The 24,024-nt window shown below is 39.1% G+C and overlaps 1 protein-coding gene across 1 annotated transcript in view; it reads right to left on the reverse strand.

The window, feature by feature from the left end:
* Positions 1-24,024, reverse strand: part of LOC109417981 (uncharacterized) — a 42,022-nt gene that overhangs the window by 8,737 nt on the left and 9,261 nt on the right. The window contains exon 2 of the mRNA XM_029876664.2: positions 19,423-19,530. Within this exon, the coding sequence (XP_029732524.1) occupies positions 19,423-19,530 (108 nt within the window). The remainder of the gene's footprint in view (positions 1-19,422; positions 19,531-24,024) is intronic.

The raw sequence follows: 24,024 nt of genomic DNA on the forward strand, positions 1-24,024 counted from the left end.
AGTTTTGTTTGCTCTGAAGATTCTGTCAATAAAAGTGGGAGATTATTATCAGTTACCAAAGATAATTTAAATAATGTATGATACTCACTGGGAGGATGGAAGTCAGTTATCTGGAAGTGACGACTGCAGACCACGGAGTACTGGGTAGGCGCATATTTTAGCTTCAATCGTTGTACCCATTGCTGGTACCTTTTTCTATCACGTCGCTCGTTCGGGAATTTGTGGAACGATGTACCAGCTTCACGGTGCTGAGAGCAGGAAGGTACAATGTGTAGTATCCAGAGGTGTCAGAGTAGAAGAAGCGATATATTCTTAGTTTTATTTTGTATTGCATTTTCTTAGCGTACACGCATGTGTTTATCTGAGCGTGCATGAATGGAATTTTATAAACGTGCTCACGGGCTAACGCCCGTAACGCACCCTAAACGTCAGATACATTGGCTCGTGCTTGATAGATGAGGATGCTTCAGTTTAGTGAATATTGTTGTGACGGACGGATGTTCGTCGTTGAAATTTCGAAAAACAATTCGGCTGATGGCGGATCGGCCGAATGGTAAAAAAAAGTGATCGGATACCACACAATGCACTTTACGCACGGTTGCTTCTTGTAGCATTCATCCATTTTGGCACTCTGAAAATTCGCTCACAATTTGTTTATTTGGAATAATTTATCTATTAACATTTGATTGAGCTTCTCCTACGATGCTTCTAATCGATTTTTTGTTGTTAAACTTACCGTTCAACTTGAAAACTTGCTCCGAAAAAAGTATGATTTTTGATGTGGATAAGCAGGCAGTGTTCTTTCGCTGGTCACTGTAATAAATCGTGTGTACAAATGCCGTAAATCTTAACAAAAATAAAATCTCCACTCGTGACACTATCGACATCAATAAAAAAACTCAACGCACTTAATTTAAAAACAGTTGGAAAAACAGTGAACAAAATCGGGTTTTTCATGCAATTATTTTGTTTACATTTTTCCACTTTTTCTTTAAACACTTGTAGATGGCGCCACTGTACGGTTCGCGCAGCCTATAGTGCAGTAATACATGACTGACATATAACTGCGATCGAGAGAGTTGGATCAGTGTAGCATGATTTAACATATTTTTTTTAATTTTCTATGAATTGTGTACGGCTTAACCAGGGGCCTTCAGAGGGGCTTCAAGGAGGTTCAACGTGATTTTAAATTGTTTTAAGAGGGAAGGAGAACGTTTGCCAATGTATATTTGTCTTAAACAGTCCTAAAGTACTCAAAGCCTTGTGCGCCTATAATTGCACTTCGAAACATGTCAGGGAATGCATTTTTTCACTGCGGTTGTCATTGTGGCATGAAAACTCAGTGAGCTTTTTCTGGGTCATTGTGGCATTTAAGAGAATATCTGGAGCAACATTTGAAAAAGGCATATACGCTTTGGTTAACAACAATGACTTAGCACGTCACTGCTGAGCCCCCACACTGAGCCAACTCTCTCGATCGCAGTTATATGTCGATCATATATTACTGCACTATTGGAATATCATATGAATCTAATCTAAGGTTGTAAATGGGAAGTGAGAGTTATATGCGACGCATGTGGTATGACTCTCAGATGGCCATGATATTGTTATATGCCATGCATTTTCCTTCTATCCTGTGGGCTGAGTGCGCCAATGTATATGCAACTCCAATAATATCCTTCATATGTTGAAAAAAAGTTTCCTTAGGCTGGAGCGGGAATCGAACTCACAACGCCCAAATGACCGACGCCGCTAGCCGCACGACCACGAAGCTCACTTACTGGGATTGCGGAATTCTGCAAAACGTGTTCCACTTTATCTGCCAATGTTGCTTTTCCACCTGGCCAAAGTTATATGCACAGCTAATGTATCGATCGTCTTATGTGCATATAACTCCGATATGCGCAAGTGTCATTTAGTTTTATTAGGAGGTTTATCAATCGGAACTGTTTATGAAATGATACGTATAACGATTCATTTGAAGTGAACGTGTCAGACTAGGTGCACAATTTATGTGTGGTGTCTGATAAAATAGGTTCTAAGAATTATTTCAGTGCATGAACTTATCCACACAACTGCTGTTAGTCCCTACGGAGCATTTTCATGGAAGGGCTCAATGCCTCTTGCACGCTTTTCAAATGTTGCTCCAGATATAATGACAGATGAGCTTGCTAATCAGGGTTCCAGATCGCAGTATAGGCCCAGAAACTGGAAAGATCTTTGGAATTCAAATAACTCAACGTACATATGTACAGATGGGTAAATTATTGGTTAAATTGGGAAAAAATCCACAGCTCAGGTGAGATTTGAACTCACGACCCTTATTCGCTAGACAAGTGCTTTACCAACTAAGCTACCGAGCCAATTAATGACCCGGCAACTTAATTGTCATAAGGTTCAATTCTAATCTCATCGATCTACATCATCTTCCCCTAAACCGCAAATATAACTATCTCTGTTGTACATATGCACGAAGAGCGAAAGCGATTTGTTTATTGTTTGAAACTGTTTGCCTATCGTACAGGCAACGCTTCCTCAACCACTTGTAGAGGAAGAACAATGCTACCTGGAAGGCGATCAAACGCGTCGTTCGCATTCTATTTGATACGACGGGTAACTACGTAGAGGTAGATGCTCGAAAACGACTCACTTGAAGTGCAAATTTTCGGTAATACCAATCCGTGTGGTCAAATTATTTGATTAAATATATATTTGCGGTTTAGGGGAAGATGATGTAGATCGATGAGATTGTAATTGAACCTTATGACAACTAAGTTGCCGGGTCATTAATTGGCTCGGGCTCGGTAGCTTAGTTGGTAAAGCACTTGTCTAGCGAATAAGGGTCGTGAGTTCAAATCTCACCTGAGCTGTGGATTTTTCCCCAATTTAACCAATAATTTACCCATCTGTACATATGTACGTTGAGTTATTTGAATTTTATAATTTGACCACACGGATTGGTATTACCGAAAATTTGCACTTCAAGTGAGAAGATTTTTGGGTTTATCATTTCCATTGTGTCTGACGCGTCATTGCAGTAAACTGATCACTTGATAAATGCTGATTAGTTTTCAAGATGCGAACAATGTCAGGACATTGTCCCGTAGATGGGCTGCATCGAGCCCGAAACCGGTCGGCATTAAGGTATTTTTTTAATTATATTGACGATTGTAAGAACCGTAAGTGTCATGTCTTATCTCGCGTCACATTTCGTGATTGTCGTGTTTGTTCTTACGTAAGCACTAAATACACAAATTGAAAGTGAAATTCCTGAAGGTATCTCGAGAAAACCTCAGCTCATCTAATCTCATCTCAATTCTTCACCCTACGCTCTAGCCTCTACCTTAATGACTTCCTTGCCCTCTATTCCAACCCTTTATCCTACGCTATATCATAACCTTCAACCCTACCATCTGCCCTACCCTCTACCCTATCCCCTACCATAATCACTGCCCTATTCTTTACTGTACCCTCTAGTCCATATTGTGGTTAATCGTACCGTCTACCCTACTCTCTACCCTAACCTTTTTCCTACTCTCAACCCTACTCTCTATCCTACCCTCTTCCACACCGTCTACCCTATCCTCTACCCTAACCTTCTACTCCATTTCCTCTACTCTATCCTTCACCTAAACCCTCTACCCGACCGTCTGCTCCACCCTACCCGCTAGCTACCCTACCATCTACCATGACCCTCTACCCTTTTTCTCATAAAGCCCGATCGACAGATACCCATATTGCATGGTATTATAGATCAAACTACAATTCCATAGCCGGTATCTTGGATATGATCCGCCATCTTAGATTTCAAAATGGCGTCGGATATTTATTTTTGAGTTCTACTTTTGAAGCCTCGTTCAAAGCATAGTATCCGAAGCAGCATTGCCGTTAAAAAGCATATATTCTGGAGTTTTGACCGCCATCTTGGAACCTGAGCCGCCATTTTGAATTTCAGTACTGCTACTACCACCTCCACATCCTAAGGAATGTGTATGCCAAATTTGATTGAAATTTCTTGATGCACTCCAGAGTTATGCCTATGTTCCGGCATACATATATTCATACGTACATTCATATTAACATGCAAATAGACAAACATAGAAACATATAAACATACAAGCATATAAGCATACCATCATACATACATCGACGTTTGTATGTATTGATTAACAACTCTGCCGAAGAAATGAACTATAAATTGTTAACCATTGTCAAGATTCCAGGAAAATAATTTTTTTATCGCACTGGAAATGAAGCTTATAGATCGTGACAATATGTAATCTTTGCAGCATCGTTTACGCCATCTAGTGAACCAGTCACAAACTATATTGTCCACTATGAGCAAGGTATGGATGTGGAGAACATCTTCTCTGAAGAAAGTATTCTAAAATTTTGCGTAATTCTGGAGATATTCACATCAAAAGGACTGTCCTATTTATAGGACGCTGGGCGTTTGGGGCATCTGTCCTATAAATAGGACGCTGGGCGGATACGAGTTAATAGCTTTATCCAGGAATTCCTAAAGGCATTCCACCTCTGACACCACCGTTCACCATCACCCTTTCACCCCAAACTGAAAGTCTATCAAATAATAAGATTCGAAAACTTCCGCTCTTCCACAACCCTAGGACTCGAGGATGCCCAGAACAGCAGCTTGGCTTTTGGCAGGTGCACCTTCTGAGTATCGGTGTCGATCCTGGAGCTTGAAGTCAATTCAAGAAAACGTGCCATTTTTCACCAAGAAAAACATCAGAAGATATCTTCATCCTTCCGCTAAATGTGTATGGAAACACGTTTTGAAAATATTGCATCGTTATTTAATTTAAAACATAAAAAAAACTAAACAATGACGAAATACATTCAGTTTTGCCTTAACGTAACATCCACAAAAACTTTCTTGAGCGTAAGTAATCCATTCTAAATGCATAGCTTGAGACCTGTTGCTGTATCATGAATAAGAACTAAACTCACACAAGATTATACGTCATAGTATACGTGGTATGGGAATATTTAAAGTTAATCGTATCAACCCACAACAAAACTTTTTCAATTTGAATATATAGCGTCCCCGTATTCTGCATTGCGATTTAATTCGCCAATTGTTGAACGGTTAGTACTGGCATTTTTGTTTTCGTTTGTTTTTCCGTGCATAATTTCACTTTATTTGAAAAATATCCAGTTAACGTCTAGATCCACTTATTCCTTATACTTCCCATTTAATTTGTATTCTCTTAAATTCCATTTTATAAGAGAAAATAGAACATTTGTATGGGAAGTCTGTAATCCAAATGTTGAACGCTTCCATAAGCTAGTTCATCCTAATGTTGGACGATTCTCGCCAATTGTTGAACGGTTCAAGCTTTGTTCGTAATTGATGACGTACAACCCGACATAAACCTATCATTAACCTGTTTTGAAATACGCGTATCTGTCAAAGGATAAGCAACATAGGGCGGAATTAAAAGGTACGAAACTGATTACACTCATTTGAAGAGGGTATTCTGCTTAGAGGGTTCGAAAAGTCGGTACAAGAATATTAACCGGTTTCAACGACCGGTGGTTCATTCGATGGGGTATGCTGTCCCATTGTTTCCTATTAAAAATGGTTCAGATCGGTCCTGCCGTTCCAGAGTTATGTGTTCCGGACCGGTATCCCAGAAAGAGGCCAGATATAAAAATGCAACAAAACCATGCATGCCACCTATTAAATCACGGCATATTCGATTATCTGATGAACGGTAAGCAGGAAAATAGTTTTAGACTATATCTGAACCGATAGTGTTCCGGAACTGGTCCCGGGTGTCCCGCAGGAATTGGCCAATTATAAAAGTGAATCAAAGTCATGCATGCGACTCATCAAATCGTTGCCTTTTTGATAACCTAACGAACGATTAACAGTTGGTCCAGGTGTCCCGCTGAAAGTGTCCAAATATAAAAGCGAATTAAAACCATGCATGTGATACGTCAAATCACGGCTGTTTAGATAACCTGATAACGGTTAACAATGAATAGTATCGGATCATATTTGGAACAACCGGTAGTGTTCTGGAACCGGTTCCGAGTGTCTCGTCGAAAGTGGCTGAATGTAAGAAAGAACCAAACCAATATTCGCGACACATCAAATGACTTTAGGTAACCTGATGAACGGTTAAGGACAGACTTGTTAGAATCCCAAAATGGCCGACTTTGGCACCTACTCACGAGGGCACAAATCTCTTCGTAATCAAAACCAGCACACCTGAGCTTCTCATCTTAAGCTTATATCAAGTGAGCAAGAACTGAATAATAAAATGCTCTGTAGTCTGAAGCTTGCTTTTTGAGATTTGTGCGTCTAAAATTCTAATGCACTGTTAAAGCGTGATTTCAAGACGTTTGTCCTTAATATGCGCGTTACTATAGCGCATCTGGCCCCTCAGCTCTAATGACGTGCGCGCCTTATACAGGGGGTGGCCAAAATGTTTGGGATAGGAAACTTTTTTTCTCCCACAAAAAAATTCAACATGCTGTAACCTTTCATAGAGTGCATCAAAAAATCTCAAATTTTGACTGTTTATCAACCTGTTATATGTGCATCATTGGTACGAATTTGGGCTCGATTGAATAGTTTTTCACGAAGTTAGAACCGTTCGGGTAAAACACTATTTTTGGACAACTCATTTTTGGCCATCCCCTGTATGCACTACAGTCAGCGTGCATCACTTTGAATGGGGGGGGGGGGGGTTTCAATACTCTTCAGTTACGCGCATGACGATTAACAAGAATCTTAGATCATATTTGACAAAACTCGTTTCTGGGTGTCCCTCCGGAAGTGGTCAAAGGTAAAATGGAACCAAACTTATTCATGCGACACATAAAATCGCGTTTTTTTCAATAACCTGATGAACGTTAAGAGAAGCCTAAGGGAAGCCTCAGATTACGCTAAAGACCACCGATAGTGTTCCACAAACGGTTCCGGGTGTCCCACCGGAAGCGGCTAAATATAAAAGTGATCTAAACCCATACAGGCGATACATCAAATCGCGGCTTTCCGACCTGATGAACAGTTGGCATGAACACAGGCTCAGACCTCATTTAAAACAATCGGTAGTATTCCGGAATCGTTTCCGGGTGTCCCGTTGAAAGTGGTCATATATAAAGTAAACCAAATCCATGCATGGGACTTATCAAACCCTGACATTTTAATAACCTGATGAACGGTTAGCAAGAAAATAGATTCAGACTACATAAGAGGCTACTGGTGGTGTTACAGAAGCAGCGTTAGGTGCTTTGGTGGTATTGTAAAAGTGAACAAAATCAATGCAAGTTATAGATATGTGTAAGGGAACCAAATATCTGAAAACTAAAGCGATCTCATAAAATCACGCCCATGATCACACCAGATTCAACGTTGTGTATGGGAACATTACAATTTAATCGCATCAGCCCCGAACAAAGTTTTTTTCAATCCCCTTTTGGGTTTAAATTTACTGCGCATGCCTGTGGTTGAAATATGAATGGGAATAAGTATAGGCAATTCGAATTATTTGCATTTTGACGATAATAAAATATAGCCTAAAAAGTTATATCCTAGCTTGTAATTGCCGTCTTGATATGGATTGGCCTCCAGTGATAGTAAGGTGGTCAAGCAGTCAACTGAGGGGTCTGATATTTTCAGCTCTGCCTATACGTTGAACAATAACGTCGGAATAAGTGCCATCGATAAGTTTCCCAATTCAATGATGACTTCAGTAGGTCGGCTCCAGAGACACGTTTTTCTCCATTTGGGAAATTTGTGCCATTAAGAAGAACCTCAACCTGCCATAACCTTCAAAGAAATCCCATAGTTTCTACATATCTTGATCAATGCACTACTTCGATTAATCCAGTAGCATGCTTATTGCCCTGACAGGGATCGAAGGGTCTCATGCTACTGAACTAGATTAACTGGTAGTCTTTCAACCAAAAGCTGATTGAGCAGTATGTAAGCCTTAGCCAGGGAGTTCTTGGAGATCCTCAAATTCTTGCTTTTCGAAATAAAGTATTCTCAGGATTCAGAAACCTTGCGATGTGCGTCAACGTAAAGATCATTAGCATGAGCATTTAGCAAGTCGTACCAATTCCTATGTGGTACAGTCCCAGACCGCTGCTGTTATGACAATTGCCTTCTTCCCGGCCGTTATCAAAGCACGGAGATTTGGGGCTGGTCACTGACTCTAGTTAAGGCAAGATTGATTGAGTCGACGGAAAGACCATGAGTACATATTCGACGTGAAAGACACTATCACCACTAGGTGGATTAATCTGTTTTTTTTTTTTTATTCTACGTTGCATATAAATTTCAAAAATGTTGTATGGACAAAAGTCTACGAGAATAGCTCCTCCCCCAGTAGGGTCAAAAAAATGGCTAAAACTGATTCTACATAAACTACGTCTAATAATTACAACTTTATAGTTTTAAAGTATGCTCTATTTGCGCTTTTGATTTCATTCTGCGTCATCACATGGCTTAGGCTACATTTATCTATGCGGGTTCAAATTAAAAAGTGTTCAGATAAGAAACGGTCAAACCGATGTTAGATGCTGCACAGAGTTAGTTTCAAAGCCAACTATGCAGTCGAACAGTAAATTTCTAGACCCTCCCACACGCCGATCGAAAACTTTTCAAATCAATAATATGCAAATGACTGCCACGGTGATTAAATTCAAACTTTAACGAAAGCGACAAGCATCTACGTAGGTACCAACTATACTGTTAACTTTTGCCACTTAAACATTTAAGCAGACGACGAAGCGGTGTGTGGGTGGGAAAACGGCAACCGGAAAAATCAATTTCCTCCCTTTAATTGCGCGCCGGCCGGATGAGTTGGAAAGTGAAAACTTTGCGTCTGTCAGGCACATCGCACGTACCTTACCTACAGTACATTTCGAGTGGGGGCGTACTTCGGAACAAACATGGACACTCTGTTATTTGTGTGTATGTACATATTTTACCCAACGTGGATGCGTAGCGTATAAATTTAAAAGAAACGTTCTGTTTCGGAGGCGTGAAGACGAAATAAAGTGAAAAAAGTATGAAAACGAAACAGGCTCAACCCCAGCTCGCTCGTGGGTTTCGTCTTGAGGCGAGGGATTACTTTACGGAAGAAGCACATTGTGCGCCGGCGAAAAACGACGGAGGAAGTGCGATGTTTTGATAAATTAAATTTTCGTCTTGGCACGGAGTCAGGAGGATTGCCTTGCCTATAAGGTCGGTTCCTGCCTAAAAGAGTCCGCGTTATGTGCTCCGCATTCGATTGTTGCCTGGGGGGTCGTGAATTACGCCTTCGAAAGGATCAGACTCGCAACGGGTGGTGGTTACTTTGAGAGGATGTAGATGAGTGATTTGGTAGGTGTTGGGAATTAATGTTTAAGGAGAATTTTATTGAATTTTTAATTTTATTAGGCGGTTAAATTGAAGATGGCTCATCACGTCGGAATAAATGGCTGGCATGAAATGGGTTGGCGTTTCGACTCGAGCTTCAATTCTGTGTTCTAGGATGCAAAAAGTGTTAAAAAAGTTGAGATTGAAGCATTCGTCATAAATTTTAAGCTATTAAAAACAGTTTTATGCTGTAGATTGCTCCGTTGTTTAATTATCAGCAAAAGTTCTGTAACAATCGTTTGATGAACATGGGATTTTGTCTTGCATATTAGGGACCAATAAAATCTTCTTAAGGACAAACGTCTTGAAATCCCGATTTATCAGTTCATCAGAACTTCAGACGCACAAATCTCAAGAAGCAAGCTTCAAACAATATTGCATTTTATTATTCTGCTCTTGCTCACTTGTAATAAACTTAAGATAAGAAGCTCAAGTGCGCTGGATTTGTTTACGAAGAGATTTGTGCGCTCGAAATCGTGAGTACGTGCCAAATCCGGCCATTTTGGGATTCTAACAAGTCTGTCCTTAAAGGTATCATCATCTATGTTAAATTCTTCACTAATTGTCATTGTTTTTCAATTAATTCCATTTTTTTCGCTTTTCATGGTCACGGTCCGCGAGTAAAAATAACGAGTTCCATTATAGTGTGATTTTATTTTGATCAACTATAAAGCCTTGCACAACGAGTACAAATGATTAATTGTGTCGTTTTCCGCGAAGATGAGCTTCATTCGTGGAAATTCTTTTCCATCAATCGTGCCTCCCACTTCGTGTCGCACGCGTGGAGGCTCTAGATAGCGATGCGTGGTAAAGAGCAGATAAAGTCGTTTGTTAAGCTGGAAATAGGCGCCTCGTCTACTTCTCGTTATATTTAGGGTAGACTACGCGTGACCTTACTAATCACAGTCACAGCACAATGTGACAAGCCCAAGTAACACAGAAAACATCTTTGGCAATCAGAATGTCAAAGGATGTATTACAACAGTAATATAAGTGAAACAGGGAACATGTTCTGTTTTAATTATGCTCTAATTGTGTTAGCCGATGGACTATTGACGACATACAACTAAAAAAATTACTTGAGTATCTCAAGTCTAAAATACGTATATAATACGAAAATATAACATTACTAGAGCATCACGAACGAAGCACAACTTTGTTTACATTAAAGCACCAGAGGTTTTATTTCATAAATTATAACATTATCGCAATGCATTTAGCAACAGCTTTGAATTTTCTGAATGTTCATAACTGCGGCCAAAAAATAAACACAGATTGCTGCGCAGCCGTAATGGCTCATAGATTGCTCCGAAAGATCTCCGATGAGCAAGATTATGTCGAAGTGGAGTGACGCCAACTGTTGCAGAGCGCGAAAGATGGCGGCTGTAAAAAAAGAATCAATGCGGACAAGTTGGTGATGAATTTGGTGGCATAACTCGTCGGATTGTTGATGTTGAAGGAGTAGATGCACGGCGGCATAGTAGTTGCTCACTAATATTCTTGGGCGTCACCAAGCTTTCATTATGGCCCTCTCATCACCAGCAAATCGAATAACAATTAATCCCCTTTATGCCCAAGATCGATTGTCCACCAGTAAAAAAAAAACTGAAATTGGATTCCGAACCAACGAAGAGTACTTTTGCTTACTTACTGCAATGTTTACTTTTTTATTTTGACAGATGATCATTTTTATATAATGTCTTCTAAACTAAGCTGTAATTTAGTTATTTTAACGTTGCAAATATGATCACAAAACATATTTACAGCTCTGCAATATGTTTGTTGAAAATGTGTTATTTAAACGTATTATAATCGTAGGAACAACCCCTTCCATAAATTTACTGTAAGGTTGTTCTGCGGATGTATTATTAGCGTAATTTAAACATACTTCTGCATTCCAGCGCAGAGTCGGTTGACGTGGAGTTTAGAGGATTATTCCAGATTACAGTACATGGCAAAAATATGTATACTAAAATAAAAAAATGCGAAAAGTTAATGTTTTTATTTACGTCGTTTTGTCTCAAATTTTTAAGTAAAATATTTTTTTCAGTGAAAAATGCTCTACTCTAACGTGAGCCAAAAAGTAGAAATAAATACCAGGTCAAAAAAATATGTATTCTCGGTACTTATTTAAATTTCCTGTACGGCACTGTAAGAATCGTTTGATATCTGCCATATTGTGTTTCTGAGTGGATTCCAGAAAAGGATGCAAAAACAACCGATTTTGGTTGACTTATGTTATTATTGTTAATTGATATAAGCAGCGCTTAAAATATGTATGAGCAAAATGAGAAGTTTCACGATAAATCTGGAAGCGCATACCATATAGCGCTACTGTTATTGAGAGTAGACCATTTTCTGAAGAGTTCTCCGAATATTTTACAATCATTGTCTCAATATATCCATGTTGCATGTTTAAGTCGTCGACGAGGCCAAAATTTTGTTTATAAATAAAATTTATTTTGTTTGTTTTTTTTTTGTTTAGCGTCATTCTAGATACTGCAAGTACTTATAATTTTGTATATTTTGTATTATCAATGCTTTGTATTGGTTATACAACTTCCTAACAGCTTAATTCCAACCAATGCAAATGGTATGTTGTACAAAAGTTTTTTGCAAGTTATATCACTGAGAAAATATTTTATTAAAACTAGTAAATGTGATAGTATTATATGTGTTTTTTCCAAGTTATATCATCGATAAATATCTTGATATAAGAACGGGAGTTGAATGGTTTGTAGTTTGATGGAAATTTTTAGTACTATAAGTGTTTTAGGATACATCTTGTATAACATGTAAGATGTTTTATAAGCCGCCATTTTTTGCGCTGTTTTGACTTTATAAGTGTTCAAAAACGAGTAAATAATTCAAGAAAAATACACCACACTTGGTATGAATGGTGAAATTTAAACTGTTATATAACATGTCGTGTTACTTGGGAGACATATGCTTGTGATGTGCTTCTGATGTGACAAATGAAAGAGTGTTATTCGTGACAGTAAATATTTAAATTTGACACGGCATTTTAGTTGTCATAAGGTAATTCAAATCTAATCGATCATGTTTCATCCTTCCCTTAACTTGCACCGCAAATACATGTATCCATCTCTTATGATCATATGTATATGAAGAGCTAGAGCAAGCCATTAATTGGCTCGGAAGCTCAGTTGGAAAAGCACTTGTCTAGCGAATAAGGGTCATGAGTTCAAATCTCACCTGAAGTGTGGATTTTTTTTTCGGAATTTCACTAATAACACAGCGCAACATTTTTTTGTCTCAAGAGCAAACTTATGTGTCTCTGAGATATTTTGGGTCGCTGAATCCGAATCCGGGCTCCGATTTGCTCCAGCACGTCACAATTTTGAGCTAAACCCCAATTTATAGGGCAAAATATGAGATTTTGGGCTTTTTTGACTGCCAGCCATTAAGCATGGAAATATTTTTTTTAAACAACCAAAAGGTAAATAGGTCAGTCAATTAACATCTAAATTAACGACTCATGCGAAATATTTCGTTTTACCAAATCAAATCTGATAGTTTTATGCGATTTACGTTAGGTTCGATATTTCTAATACAAGTCACCCTCCAAAAGTTGCATGCAAGTTTACTTACTAATATAAAATGCTTAAATCTATCAAATTTGATTTGAAAAAACAAAATATTTCGCATGAGTCGTTAATTTAGATGTTAATTGGCCAATTTACCTCTTGATTGCTTAAAAAAAATATTTCCATGCTTTATGGCTGGCAGTCGGAAAAGCCCAAAATCTCATATTTTGCCCTATAAATTGGTGTTTACCTCAAAATTGTGACGTGCTGGAGCACATCTGAGCCCGGATTCGGATTCAGCGACTCAAAATCTGTCAGAGACACATAAGTTTGCTCTTGAGACACTGTTACTTGTTACTTGTTACACTGTGTAATTTATCCATCTTTGTCACATTATATTGAGTTTCATAAAATATCATTAATTGACCACACGGATTGGTATACCGAAGACTTTACCCTTATGTCAATTTCAAGCTTCTACCTCTTCTGTAGTAATCTGTTGTGAATGAAAGAGTGCAAACGACAATTTTAATGGCCTTTCAGGTTTCATTCATTCGCCATCAAATGGATGGAGAAGAGACGCCTGTAAGATAGGCAACAGTTTCAACACTAAATAAATTGCTCTCGCTCTTCATATACATATGATCATAAGAGATGGATATATTTGCGGTGCAAGTTAAGGGAAGAATGAAACATGATCGATGAGATTTGAATTAACTTATGACAACTAAAATGCCATGTCATTAGTTGGCTCGGTAGCTTAGTTGGAAAGGCACTTGTCTAGCGAATAAGGGTCGTGAGTTCAAATCTCACCTGAGCCGTGGATTTTTTCGGAATTTTACTAATAATTTATCCAACTTTTTCACACATATATATATATGTTGAGTTTCATTAAATATCATTAATAGAGCATACTTATTGGAAATTTTACAAGGAATCCGAATATGTAAAATTTTTTAAGGGTTTACTGTCGAATTTACGAGTTATAGTGAAAAATCTGACAGAAAAGGCGTCAAATCGTTGTAACGTCACAGTAGAATGTGTCTCCTAGACATTACCATGGTGCAGAAAAAAAAAACAAAATTCCGCCGTGTGATCAACACGCATCTGGAGCCTCGTTGTCGTGCGGATAGGGTAACCAAGCTTCTAATCGCACCATGCTATGGGGTGAGGGTTCGATTCCCGCTCCGGACGATGAAATTTTCCATGAGAATCGTTTCTTCTCCGTATCTACTGGTGCATGCTTCGTGTGTCCTTTGCTTATTAAGTTTTCTGTTAAGTCTGTTAAGTTTTCATTCAGTCTGTACAGTCTGGTTGAAGACGGCGTCCGCGTCTTTAAAGTTGATTCTCATCAAGCGCTGATGAAGATCCCAACGACAGGATCGAAACATTGGAAATGGTCTAAAATAATCAACGTTTTTCTGTGACTGAAAGCCGAAAAATATGTTGGGATTTGCGGGAGGGGGGGGGGGGGCTTCTCTGTTTGGTTGATATAAAACAAATTAAATATTTTCAGCGGCCTAATAAGTCACAAACCCTTGTGCTTTGGTAACGGACGGGAAAGAGATAACCCTCATAACAACTATTTCAGACCATACCGCTCATGAATTTCTGCGATTTGCTCAATACTATTGCTAGATCTAATCTTCGATTCATCGTGCTGTTTTACTTTGTACAACATTTTTCTGTTATTACTTTATAAACAACTTTTCTATTGATATCAACCTACACGAAGTAACCTGAGTAATTCAGAATTCAACCGATAGGCAGCGCTAGTGAGCATGTAAGTGTTATATCTCACATATATCAGGATCACAACACTTAGAAAGATGGTGCCTCCAGCAAAACCGTTGGGTAGATCGAGGGCTTATAGACGTTTGATTCGAAATTCCACCACTAGGCGGTTGTAAGTTGTTTGATAAGGCAAGAGCTTACAGATGGTTGGCCGTTTTATTTTGAAATTTCACCACTAGGCAGCGCTAGTGCGCATGTAAGTTTTATCTCATATCAGGATCCTGGCTACTTAGGAAGATGGTGTATTTATCAAAGTTGTTTGGTAGATCAGCGAAGAACTGATAGAAAGTCGTATGGTTCAGAACTCCACATGTGGGTGGCATTAGTAAGCAGTCAAATTTTATAACTTCAAGCCAGTCTTGTTAGAATTTTCTTGACACTGCGTACCGTTGTACGTATATCACACTCGTATCCAGTGTTGGTAAAATCACATTCAAAGCGCACTCATGAACCGCTCCTGCGTGAGCAAACTCGCACGCGATTGTGAATCATTTTCTCACGCGCGAGATTTTCATGAAAAAACTCGCTCTCACGAGTCAAGCGCCGAAATCTCGTTCGCTTGTAAAACGAATCCAAATCAATTTGAATGGCATTCAATGTTATTGTACGCTAGATTGGCTGTTGTTCTATCATATAATCCTAAAAATTCCGATGCAAATAACACAAGTTTACAAAATAAAACGAAAGTCGTGAACTTCTGTCAACGACTAAAATTTTTGAAGCACAATTTAGTGCTGATTTCGAAACCGACTTTCAAAAAATTTAAAGTAGAACAGTTTTTGAGTTTTAGCTCAATATCGAGTTTTGTAACTTTTCAAAATATGTAATTTACTAAAATTCAAATATATTGCGTTTTGTTCAACCAATTTTTAATCTTTTTCCATAAATTGAAAGCTGAATACAAAACCATTCGGTCATCTGAATACAGGTTTTGCGTCAGATTGATGAAATTCAAGATATTGACGAGTTTTAGGGACGATCTTCTTAAATTTTAGCAAAATTCCCAAAATTGTTTGAAGAAATGTATTTTTTTCAATAAGTAAAAACCAACTTAAAAATTCTTTCTCGACGTTTATTTGACATATCATATGTAGGCGAGTTACAGTAAAAATTTCACCTCAATCGGAGCATTGATTACGGAGAATGAGATGTTTGAAGTGAGCGACTTTGCTTAAAAATAGAACAAAAATCGATTTCAAATCATCAACCTTGTATGGAAAGTCGAAAAACTTTCCGCTCTACTGTATTTTTTTTCCTTCGCGTTTTCGAACTCAGGGCATGATTCTACACCAAAAATGATCATCAGCTTACCGAGTTCAAAAATGCTGTAAACTAGTGTAATAAGTACACCAAGAAAAACAGCAATGAGTAAAATAACGAGTCAACTCATGCATGATTTTTTCGGCGGTGAGTTTGGCGAGTCAAGAATCGCGCGTGAAACAACTCGACCATGAGATTTGAGGATTTGAGTTTTTACCAACACTGCTCGTATCACATGTCTGTCTGGGGTATTAGTCGCGTTCGGTAATTTTTACCAAAATCTATACTGCTGAGCGTTCGGTAATGGATTTTTACCGAATTTCTGTAAAAAAATACAAAACTCCGATAAATTGTTATCGTTTATCTGTCAAACTTTAACGAACTTCGGTAAATGTTGCCTGCTTTATCAATTTTTTTCGGTAAACAAAACTTAACGGTTAAGATTTTAGTTAAATATTACTGAAGTAGGTGACTTTTTCTAAGTGTGTACAATGGATGAATCTTTTGATGTGAGATTCCGCCACAAGGCTACACAACAAATAATTTTGTAATATCCAGGCTCGTCATTGCTGGCAATGTATCCGTTTTCAAACGTAATCTCACTCAAATACATCGTTTTCCAACAATTATTACACTCACTATGTAAACTCACTATGTAGTTATTATCTACCATATAACTTTCTGAAATAGCCGAGAGTTAAGGGATATGCCTCACAACCAACGAATCAGTGAATGAATCCGAAATATTTTACTTCTATGCAATCCAGTTCTAGCGACTAGACGCACTTTCAAGTTACGGTGGCTAATTTACTGCATGGAAAGAATGTAATTTGTACACCTTTTTTACGACGCCACTGATGTACAGTGAAAATGATGTAATATCTGTGTACGCGTACCCCTTTGATTTACACGCGTGCCGCTGTCCGATCACTTTTGCAATTTTTTCAACGCCTTGCCACGCCCAGACCTGTGAACGAAAACATTTTATACTTTGTATACACAAAATTCAGCATATTTGCAGTTCCGTGTCAAAAATTGAGCTCAATCCACCAAAGCAAACCATAGTTACAGCATCTCAAACTTGGCCATTTTGTATGAAAATCGGCGTTTGTCCGATCAATTATGCACCACAGTGTAGGTTCCCAAACTTTCAGGTCCCCTCGATGGAAATTCCCTCATTTGTTGTCTGTTACAGTAAAATATTTTATTGTCCCTCGCGACCCCCTGGATGAAGACTGTCGACCTCCCTGGGGGGTCGCGACCCACAGTTTGGGAAACCATGCTCTAGGAAATTCTCAGGAGGTTCTTTGGGAAATTCCTCTAATAGTTTCTCCAGAAGTGCCTCCAGGTATTGCTTAGGATTTAGTCACACCTAGGGATTGCTTAAGATTTATTCAGGCATTTCTTCAGGAGATTATTTTACATTTTTTTTGGTTCAGAAATTTCTTTGCCTTCAGGGATTTTTGTATACTAATCTTTTCAGAACTTGTTTTAGAAATTCTTCAAAGATTTTCTCCAGTGGTAGCCCCAGGAGATTTTCCAAATAGAAATTTATTGAGGAATTTCACCACTAGCTTTATATCTGCAATTTCTGCAGACATTTTCAACCTAGTGTAGATTTAGCTTAGGTTAAAATACACTGTGGTGCATAATTGATCGGACAAACGCCGATTTTCATTCAAATTGGCCAAGTTTGAGATGCTGTAACTTTGGTTTGCGTTGATGGATTGAGCTCAATTTTTGACACGGAACTACTTATATGCTGAATTTTACGTATACAAGGTACAAAATGTTTTCATTCAGAGGTTTGGGCGTGGCAAGGCGTTCAAAATGTGCAAAAGTGATCGGACAGCGGCACGCGTGTAAATCAAAGGGTCATGTTCGTTTATGTTGAAAATACCCTTACTTACTAAATTCGCTGATTTCGAAAATGTTGTCCAAATTCTTACAAGTTATGTACTTTTTGAGTTATTTCAGGATTAAAATCCTCCAAGCCGCGAATAACGCCTAAAGGTAGGCAATGGCTTATGGAATTGATTGCTTACTTAAAAAAATGTATATTTTATTGAAAAAAAGCATTTTTATAAAAATTTCGTTTATTAAATCCAACTCTAGGATATCATATTGCAGTAATACAGTGATTTCGAAACTCATATTGTATCTAGTATTTACGCCAAGCATGAATGTTTGGCAATGTACATAACTCATTGCGTTACGAAGCACAGTTATGGAAAATAGATTGATTTCAATGTTTATGAAATTCAATTTTCATGAATTGCATGTCATTCAATAGCTAAATGATAGCAGATTACGATGTACCATTCGATAGTAGACACTGATTCAATGTAAAATGCTTGTTTGAACATTTCATGAGGTCGGTCAAGCCGATCAATGTTACCTCGCTGATCAATGATACCCCGTTTTACAGTACCTAGAAAAGTTAGAGAAAACACTACATTCTTTCAGGCCTTAGTGTCACGGGTATTTAAGTATTACTAGTGGAAGGGCAAACTCCATAACTAAAGGTTTAATTTGGTCAACGTTTAGGAATCAAAGTTCAAAACGATAAACAGTAACAAACTCATCAAAATATGCGAATTTCAGTACTCTTGAGACAAAATTGTAGAATATGTTGAAGCGATATCGCACAAAATTTCACCACTTCGTTGGGAATAAACAACTATTCTACTCAGAGCTACGTAATCCGATAAATCATCTGGTAAGGGAAATATATTGAGCACCAAGGAAGATCATTTTACAAGCACTTTTCGAGGTAATAAGATGGTTAAAACACACAGCCGTACGAGCACACAACCTGTTAAATTTGTATGGAATTTATCATGAAAAAAAACGTACTTTCTTGCATTTTACTCATAAGATTACATTTTTTTGTCTAAAACCGAATAAACCTAATTAGGGCGGAATTAAAAGGTACAACATTGATTACACTCATTCAAAGAGGGTATTCTGCTCTGCTTAGAGGGTTCAAAAAAGTCGGTATAGATTTTATAATTGATGTTATTCCTTCACATGTTAAATGTTAAGCACACTCCGACGATCAGTCACAAGTGTCGGATCACTTTGCGGTCCTCTTCAAAGTGTTTCGGCATATCCTAGGCTGTACTTCAACGTCATTAGTTAGATCGTTTTAGACAAAAAAAAATAATAAATTTATAAGAAAAATGCAAAAAAGTACGTTTTCCCATACTAAATTCCATACAAATTTCAATCGCTGTGCGGGATACGGAGATTGTTGATGTTCCACCCTTTTTATATTTTTATTTTAATAATGATTCAAACTATGATTTATACAATAGTATATTTATATGTTGAACAAAACACTCTATACCTAGTTTAACCTATGCCGTCTAAAACCAGTCATCAACCATAAAACAATAAAACCAAACCATCAGGACTCACCTCCGTTAGGTAGCCGCGTACGCTCTGATCCGAGTAGCTCCTCTTAACAATCCGGCAGTTCGTGGGCAGAATGGATATTGCGCCAAACACTGCGAAGGCAACCCATATCTATAGGCGGCGAAGATGATAGTCCACGGGCAGGCGAGGCAGGCGAAGTGCTCCCATAGCGCGCGCGGCAGATGTTGGTATTGTATTTTTGTTGTCGGAAAAAGCACGGAAACCGGATCCGAAGGATGATGCAACGCAACGGGTGTGGTGTGGCGTCATTGAATGGGAGGAAAAACAAGTGAAAGGATTATTACGTGCAAGGGATACAGATACATACTATAAACAGAGCACCAAGATGGAGAGAGCAAGGACTAGTGACTGCCGATTCATTCGCAATAGACGAGAGCGAATGGCTAGATGGGCACACACCAATAAGCAACAGCGTTTTGGCGCACTCTGGCGTTTGCAGGTTTTCAGTGGGGTAGTAAAAATTGTTATGGCGTTTTAGCGGATATTTTTAACAATTTTTAAGAAGAGTAATAGTTCAACTTCTTTAACAAGTGATCAGTAAATTAGAGATTGTGGGGGTGGGGACGTGCAGCATAGTAACTATGATTTTTCATAAGGTGTTACCATTTGGGTGGTTTACCCTATTGCAAATACTGAGCAACAGAGAGAACAGGCAGAGAGAACAAGCAGATAGACCCATACTGCTGTTCGGTATGAACTATTTTCGCACGGCTACGTAAAAGTGCTATAAAACGATATTCGATAATTTATGTTTATGTTCTTTTTCCAATCAGAATTATGTTTTATGTATAGTTTAATGTACTAGATTAAGAATACCATTCCAATAAATCCTAAATCATCTGCTTAAACCTAAAAGTAAGATTAAAAGCTAGGCATGCATCTGAATAAAACACTCCTAAAGCAACGGTCAAATTAATGAACAGAGAATACAGCTTGTTAAACACTAGGTACACTTTACATACAAAGTATTGCCTAGATCGGATTAAAGGGGATTTTCACGAGGAAAGAGGTACGAAAAGATCCAGACTCATAAAAGGGAAGATCGAAGGTATCTATTGGGTTGTAACGAAACTAGAAGATCTTTTCCACACGGATAGTGAGCCAAGATAGTCGTTTTTTTTTTTCAAAAAGTTTCATAAGCTGAGCTAAGAAGCCATCAAGATCAAGCCACGTTGGAGTGAGTATCCAACGATTGAAGTTTTCGAAAGTGGAAAAGTGTTTGGAGCTCGGAAGACAAATTGAATCAGGTAAACCCAATAGATGCTTGCCCTAATTTGTGCAGTCTAAGTAAGCCGTCGTTCGTTAAATTAGGACCCATTTGGTTAAGGTGAAACGGGACGCCGTGTTATTTTTCCTATCTTGCCTCTCTTTCTAACAATTTGCCTCGCGATTTTGAAGATGGTAATCTCGAGTTCTATCGCACTGAAGATGCTGAAAAACAATCAGCATATGCACTGCAAGTGAGCATACACAGTGATAGGTTTTTGTTGCAAAATATGAAGTAGAATCTGAGATTACCATCTTAGTAGCAACAGAGCAATGGCGGATATTTCCCCGACCGTCCCGTCCGCCCTTAAAGACCTCGCTGTTTAGCGTTGAGCACTCGCCGGTCCCATAGTACCGTCGGCTAGTTCGAATTGGACGATGCTAAAGCCGTGCACATCAGGTGACGAATCTCGGCTGCGACCTACCCCTTGGAGCACGTGGGTTCCTCGTGGGGGTCGAGCGACGATTGAAGCAAGGGCGATAAGCATCGATCCAACGAAAGAGTCCGGCGCTGACCGGGCATCCCGGAGAGGCCCCTTTCTCTTCATCTGACGACAGCACTCGCCGACATCCGATCCAGCTTCCCAGAGGTTCCCGATCTATCACGCCGGCCGGCCAGCAGGACTACACTTCACACATTCACATACCACACACACGTAGCGTAAGTACAGTGAAAATAAAGTGTACAGAAAAGACCGATCAAGTTGTGTTGTTTTTTGATCAGCCATCATTCACATTCGTTGTCTAAGCCGACCCTGAGAAGAGGCGGGTGTAGCCCACCCCGGACGGCTTCCGTGGCTGGACCAGAAGCCAGGGGATTCCGAGTGTCAGGGCCCTTCTGGCCTCAACACTCTAGACAGGAGTTGTTCTCTAGTAACAAAGGGCCTAACTGACTTGATCGATTTCTCTTCGTTGACTCTCTCTTTCGCTAATAACTTGATCAAAACAAACAAAACCATTATTCTTTTTGTTTCTATAGCAACAAGTAGTCGTCTTCTTCGCATTTCAACCAAAAAATCTTTGAAAAACTCAATACACATTCTGTGATAACACAAAGAGAGGATCGATGAAGAGAATTCGAAAATGTCAGTTAGGCCCAAATGAAAAATCAGTGTCGAGTTCTCCAATGTTGAATAGGGGTTCCCATCAGTGTTGGTAAAAACTCAAATTCTCAAAACTCATGGTTGAGTTGTTTCACGCGCGATTCTTGACTCGCCAAACTCACCGGATTCTTTTTACAATCGAACGAGATTTCGGCGCTTGACTCGTGAGAGCGAGATTTTGCATGAAATTCTCGCGCGTGAGAAAACGATTCAGAATCGCGTGCGAGTTTACTCACGCAGGAGTGGTTCATGAGTGTGCTTTGAGTGTGAGTTTACCAACACTGGTTCCCATAGAACCTAGCATAGAACACACACAGTTTCCAAAGGCCCAATTTCATGATCATAATCATTTTGGACCTGAGAAGTTTATTTTGGCGGTTCAGTGTATTCGAAGAAGTTGTTTGGTATATCAGAATTTTTCTTTTGAAAGTATCACTAATGTGATTAATCCACCTAGAAGTGAGAGTGAAATTCAATTTTTTTTCCCGTAAGTGAAGATAGCGTATTTGTCTCTTCAGAAAATCTGTAGAACATGTTATCATTAGTCTCACCAGAGTACGTCGATTTCTTTTCATAATTTAAATCTAAATTTGTTCATCGAGCACATGTTCTGTTGTGCACATGGATGTCAAAGCATTTTCAACAGTGATCTGAATAATATTTAAAAACAGGCAAAATCCATGTTATAAATTATTTTGACCCTGAAAATTTGTTTCACAAGCATGGTTTGTTCGAAGAAGTTGTTTGATAGGCAGGAGTCCTTTTTTTGAAAGTATCACTGTTGTGATGAATTCACCTAGTAGTGAGATAATTAATCAATTTTTATCATATACTAGCTGTCCCGGCAAACTTTGTCTTGCCGTCTTATGGTGGTTTGACAGCTGTTGAACTCAAAATAGCACCGCACTCTATATTGGTTTCGTTTCGATCGTGTTGATTTTCTTCCCAGCTCATGAAAAATCAGCATTTTGTCTATTTTTTTACATTTTAGTTCATTTTCCTAACTTTTTTTTACATATAAACACAGCTACCATATATATAGATGAAGCTATAGTATTCCGATGTCTTCAAAGCGTTTCAAGGCATTTCAAGGCGTTTCATGGCGTTTTAATGCGTTTCAGGAGATTTGAAGGGGACTTAAGGGGGCTTCATAGGCTCGCAGGTGAATTTCACTGAAGTTTAGTGGGGGTTTCATAGGCATTTCAAAGCGTTTCAATTCGTTTCAGGGCGTTTCAGGGCATTTCAGAGGGTTTCCGATAAATTTGAGGGGGCTAAAGAGGTTCTAAGTTGAACTTCACGGAGGTTTTATGAGGGTTTCAGAGGCGTCTCAAAGTGTTTCAAAGCGTTTCAATGCGTTTCAGGAAGTTTCACATGGGTTTTAGGGGGCTTCAGAGGATCTCAGGTAAATTTCACGGAGGCTTAATAGGGATTTCAGAGGCGTTTCAATGCGTTTCAGGGCATTTCAGGAGGTTTTACAGGGGTTTTAGGGGGCTTCAGAGGCTCTCAGGTGAATTTCACAGAGGTTTTATAGGGGTTTAAGAATCGTTTCAAAGCGTTTCAAAGCGTTTTAATGCGTTTGAAGGCGTCCCATTAGGTCTCTGGAGGGTTTTAGGGGGCTTCAGAGGCTTGCAGGTGAATTTCTCACAGGTTTCATATGGGTTTCAGAGGCGTTTCAATGCGTTTCAAGGCGTTTCAAAACGTTTCAAAACGTTTCATGCGTATCAAATGCATTGCAGGGCGTCCCAGGAGGTTTTAGGAGGGTTTTATTGGGCTTCAGAGGCTCGCTGGTGAATTTCTCGCAGGTTTCGTAGGGGTTTCAAAGCGTTTCAATGCGTTTGAAAGCGCTTCAAGAGGGTTAAGGGAGCCTCAGAGGCTCATGGGGTTTCATAGGGGCTTTGGAGGCGTTTGAAAGCGTTTCAAGGCATTTCAATGCGTTTCGGGCGTTTCAGGAGGTTTCAGCACCGACGAACCGACGTGACAGTGGTGATTCAAAAGTGTCCCCCCCAAATTTAACGGTCGACCACCGAAGCGAGCGATCGCTTCTGTCAAATCAGCGCAGACGCGAACCGTTTCCTATATGAACACACGGGGGTTCGGTGTCGAGCTATCAAATCATCGCGAGCCGTTATAGAGGTGGCGATAGTGTTTGGCTATTTTTCATCATGGCGTCGCGGACAACAAATTTGAATTTATTTGTTCTAGCTGTCACGTCGGT

The sequence above is a fragment of the Aedes albopictus genome, chromosome 2, assembly GCF_035046485.1.
Source record: "Aedes albopictus strain Foshan chromosome 2, AalbF5, whole genome shotgun sequence".
NCBI classification, from domain to species: Eukaryota; Metazoa; Arthropoda; class Insecta; order Diptera; family Culicidae; genus Aedes; species Aedes albopictus.